Source organism: Solanum verrucosum, unplaced genomic scaffold (assembly GCF_900185275.1).
Source record: "Solanum verrucosum unplaced genomic scaffold, falcon-dt-bn FXZP01000251.1, whole genome shotgun sequence".
In the NCBI taxonomy this organism is placed as follows: Eukaryota; Viridiplantae; Streptophyta; class Magnoliopsida; order Solanales; family Solanaceae; genus Solanum; species Solanum verrucosum.
In genome coordinates, this window is record NW_026020453.1 from 903,748 (window position 1) to 907,781 (window position 4,034).

Here is a 4,034-nt window from a genome sequence, read left to right on the forward strand (position 1 = left end):
TATTTATTGTCATATAAACAATAAGATATTTATTTTCTTGTATCAAAAAATATGATTTCAAAATCAAAGAGCTCCAATACTTATGTTAACACCATCTTTATTTGTTGTCATTGGAGTAGAATGGCCTGCTTGAGATTGAACTTGAGGTGGTGGCCGTGAAGGTAATACACCAATAGGTGGCCGTGCCACAAAAGGTGCAAAAGGAGGAGGACCTTGTGAATAATTTCTAAGATGAACACGACTTTGATTCTGAAAATTCACTACCGGAATCCATGAGATTGTTGGTCCTACTTTGGATGATGAAACGCCTTGGATATTCCGAGGAACTCCCACCTACATACGTACTATATCAGTATCATATTGTCACAATTTGACTTGTAAACAAAACTAAATTTAGGACTATATATGAGCTTTATACATAAAAATATGTAAAACGACGTTTTGATGAAGCAATGCCAAATGACATTATAGTGATATAGACTAAGAATTTTGTAAGGAAATAATATGTTACCACGTAAGGCATGTGGGGTAAATTAGGGACTCCAAAAGGTCTACTAATTGGTGACGGTGAAAGTGGGGGCCTTTCTCGGGTTGCACTAGGAATGCCTTTGCTAGCCTGCAAATAGTATCGTTATAACTCTGAGTTTAACTTATATACATATAAAATTACAGTGTATATAATTCAAATTCGATAATTAATGTGGAAATCAATTACTCCAACAGCATATAATAATATATATATACGTACCTGTCCTTTAATTTGGCAGGTGTCAAATAGTTGCTCCAACGGGGAACTTGTCTGTGCATTAATATTTATAATTTCAAATTAATAAGCTAATCATAGGTAATATTTGTTACTTAAGTTAATAAAAACTTACCTCCTTAAAGATTTCAGGAATATAAGATGAAGATTTGGAGGGAATCTGTGAATTCTGCAAATTTACAAATACTATCAAAATAGGAACAGGAACTCAAGGGGGCAACAATTTTCATAATGGATATTATAATTTTATTTTTGTTTTAAAAATATTGATATTTGTAAAACTGAGTACAACATCTTTATATTATATAAAAGAAGAAAGAAAGTATATATAGAAATATTTTAGAATTTTAAATTAAATTAATCAAATTTCATATTAATACACATTTTAAATTACAGTTAATGCAAAAAGAAAGAAAAAACTATTACCGGTTCTTTTAAGTGCACATCAAACACACTAGGGCGACGTTTCTTCTTCTCAATTGATGCCATTCTAATGAAATATTTTTGAGCATGGCTAGCTACTTGTGTTGGAGTTCTGGAAGGTACATAATGTTTGGATATTCCTCTCCAATCGCCTTTTCCAAGCTTTTCTAATCCAATTAAGAAATAACGATGTTCTTCTTCAGTCCAACATGTTCCTGAACAAATTTATATAGAATACTGATTCACACAAAATAGAATAATTGATCTATTTGACATGAATAATCAAAAACAAAAATCAAAATAACCAAAACATGAACAAAATATACAAGAAAATAGAACAATAAGAACTTCAATTACACATAACACCTAACACCTAACACCTAACATGTATAGTTAGTTAGTTATGTACTAGCATAAGATTATCTATTTTTGGTTTTATCGTGTGATATTAATATTGGAGTCCAATTAAATTTAGATTTGCGCCAATATCAATATCAGAGTCTGATTAAATTCAGATTCGCTCCGAGAAGTCACACAGTGAGGTAAAGCGCTACCTAAAGACTCGAAGTATACTTAGTTATATGCACAAGCATAAGATCACTACTATGTATATATGTTATTCTTGGATATAAAATATATTAATTTTTATATGAGATCATGCTAATAATAGAATTGAAACAGTATTGAGTTAATTGTAGCATTATTTTTAGGTATAAAAATTTATAAAGACTATTTTAATATAATTATATTAAAATATCAAATATCACTATTTCGATATCATTATATAAACTTAAGTTTTATTATTCTAACTTTATTATTACTATAATTTTTTCATTTGAAAATTTATATTGTTTCAATTCACATGTTAGCATATATCCTATCTCTCCCTCATTGTATCCTCATTTATCCTACCTCTCCCACATTGTATCCACATATATCCTACCGCTCCCACATTGTATATGCGTATTGGTCAGTTCGGTTCAGTTTTGAAGTTTATCAGTTTAGCTTATTGATTATCGGTTTGTAGAGATGCTAAACCGTTATAGAACCATTAAGATATTGACTTATCAGTTTATTGGTTTTTGATAGTTATCGGTTTAACCGTTAAGATTTAACAAAAAAAATAATATTGAAAATCACTTAGAAACAAGGTGACAAACCAAATGAACCATGCACATGAGTTTGCAAGTTACATCTTGCTTAAAAGGCAAACACTTTTACATTGTAGAATAACCAAGTGTCTGAGACAACCAAAAATAAAAGAACGAAACCAAACTCTAAGTCAAGGATTTTATATACAAAATGGTATAAATATAATTATTTAATTTACTATCGGGTTATCGGTTAACACATAACTCGATAACAAAAAAATCAAAACCGTTATCAAAATACTGATAAACCAATAACTTTTTTTTGATTCGATTTTGAATGGCCCTAGACTTATAACTATTCAATTTATATATATCAATCAAAAGAAAAGAAAGTTTAAAGCCAAACTTTAGAGATAGTACTGAATTAGATTATACGACATAAGATTGTGAAGATTGACTAACCCAACCCTTTTTTTGTGTGTGTGAATGATCAATTTACCCACCGGAAGTTAATAACAACAAGTAACATAATTGTGAAAAAAAATAACAACAAGTAACCTAATTCAATTGTGAAGATTGACTAACCCTTTTTTCTATGTCTGATGGAAAGAATTGGCCCATCGGAAAGATATCCCGACTCAACACCGCCGTTATGATCATAATTCACGGCGGCATGTTCTAGATTTCCCAGACTTTTGCTCCTCCTTATAGATTCATAATCTCCCATCTTCATCTTTGTATCAACAAAGCTATGACGATTTTTATTATTACTAGTAATATTATCGTCGATTCGAACCCCAAACAATTTAATTCCTTTCGAATTACATGTTCTCGAATTATGTCCATTGTGTCCACAATGTGAACACTTCCTTGCATCTTTCGCCATACTCACCATTTTTTATTTTTTTTTATGTCTTGTGTTTTTTTCATTTACAAAAAAAGCATAGTAGACGAGGTTTTCTCGAATTCTTGGCAATACAAGAGGATATAAAACTAGAGAAAGTGCATATTTATAGGTTACACCACTGATTTTGCCGTGTAAGTTATTAACTTTGACTTTTCACAAAAAATAATTTGTACCCTTACCTTTTTATTTTCTTTACATATATAAGTAGTATTCTATTTAGCATAAATAGATTTTTGGTTCTTTTATTATTTAAACTTCTTTAGGAGTTTCATAATTATCATTCTATCGGATATATACATGTAACCAAATCCTATAGGATACTGCTGAAGTAAAACTCCTTATTTATCATAGTTAGTTAAAAAAAATTGCCGACTTTTAGTTTTAGTCCGTAATCCAAGTTTTATAATCTAGTTTAAAGTTTTTTGAATCTTGGTTTAAGATATATTTAGAAAATATATTAATAATTGTGTTAACACAATCAAGAAGAAACATGCATCTAAGGAAAATTTGTAATTTAGGTTAGGGAAATAAAAGGAAAAAAATCTAGGCTAAATATATTTATATATGGATAATCGTGGACTCTGTTGAAATAAAGAATTATTAATACATTTTTAAGTGTTACTTGCGTATGAAGAAAGAAATTACTACTTACCTTATATTGTTTAAATATTCTTGATGGCAAACTAGTAATTTTTAGTTTCTTTTTTAAACCATGTTTGTATTAAATAAGGTTAAGATTATTCCTTAATAAATTGGGATCGGAACATGATTAATGGATATAAAATTAGAAGGCATAGCGTCATCCATAAAAATATCGATCATCCTATGTTAGGTAATTATTAGGATGGTA

At 29.3% G+C, this 4,034-nt stretch overlaps 1 protein-coding gene across 1 annotated transcript; it reads right to left on the bottom strand.

Moving 5' to 3' along the window:
• LOC125808623 (probable transcription factor At5g61620) lies at window positions 1-3,163 on the bottom strand. The gene is made up of 6 exons (XM_049488297.1): window positions 2,863-3,163; window positions 1,190-1,401; window positions 879-932; window positions 749-799; window positions 512-616; window positions 1-333 (listed from the first exon to the last, which is right to left on the bottom strand). Exons 1-6 carry the CDS (start codon window positions 3,161-3,163, stop codon window positions 64-66), a joined length of 993 nt encoding a protein of 330 aa, XP_049344254.1. The 3' UTR covers window positions 1-63.
• Window positions 3,164-4,034: the final 871 nt, after the last annotated feature.

What these genes read in the sequence shown, in the direction of transcription:
- LOC125808623 (XM_049488297.1), bottom strand. Translation starts at nt 3,163, where the DNA reads ATGGCGAAAGATGCAAGGAAGTGTTCACATTGTGGACACAATGGACAT. An exon ending in CATCAGACATAGAAAAAAGG is followed by an intron (nt 1,402 to 2,862) that starts GTTAGTCAATCT and finishes AAATTTGTTCAG; the next exon opens with GAACATGTTGGACTGAAGAA. An exon ending in TACCCCACATGCCTTACGTG is followed by an intron (nt 334 to 511) that starts GTAACATATTAT and finishes GTACGTATGTAG; the next exon opens with GTGGGAGTTCCTCGGAATAT.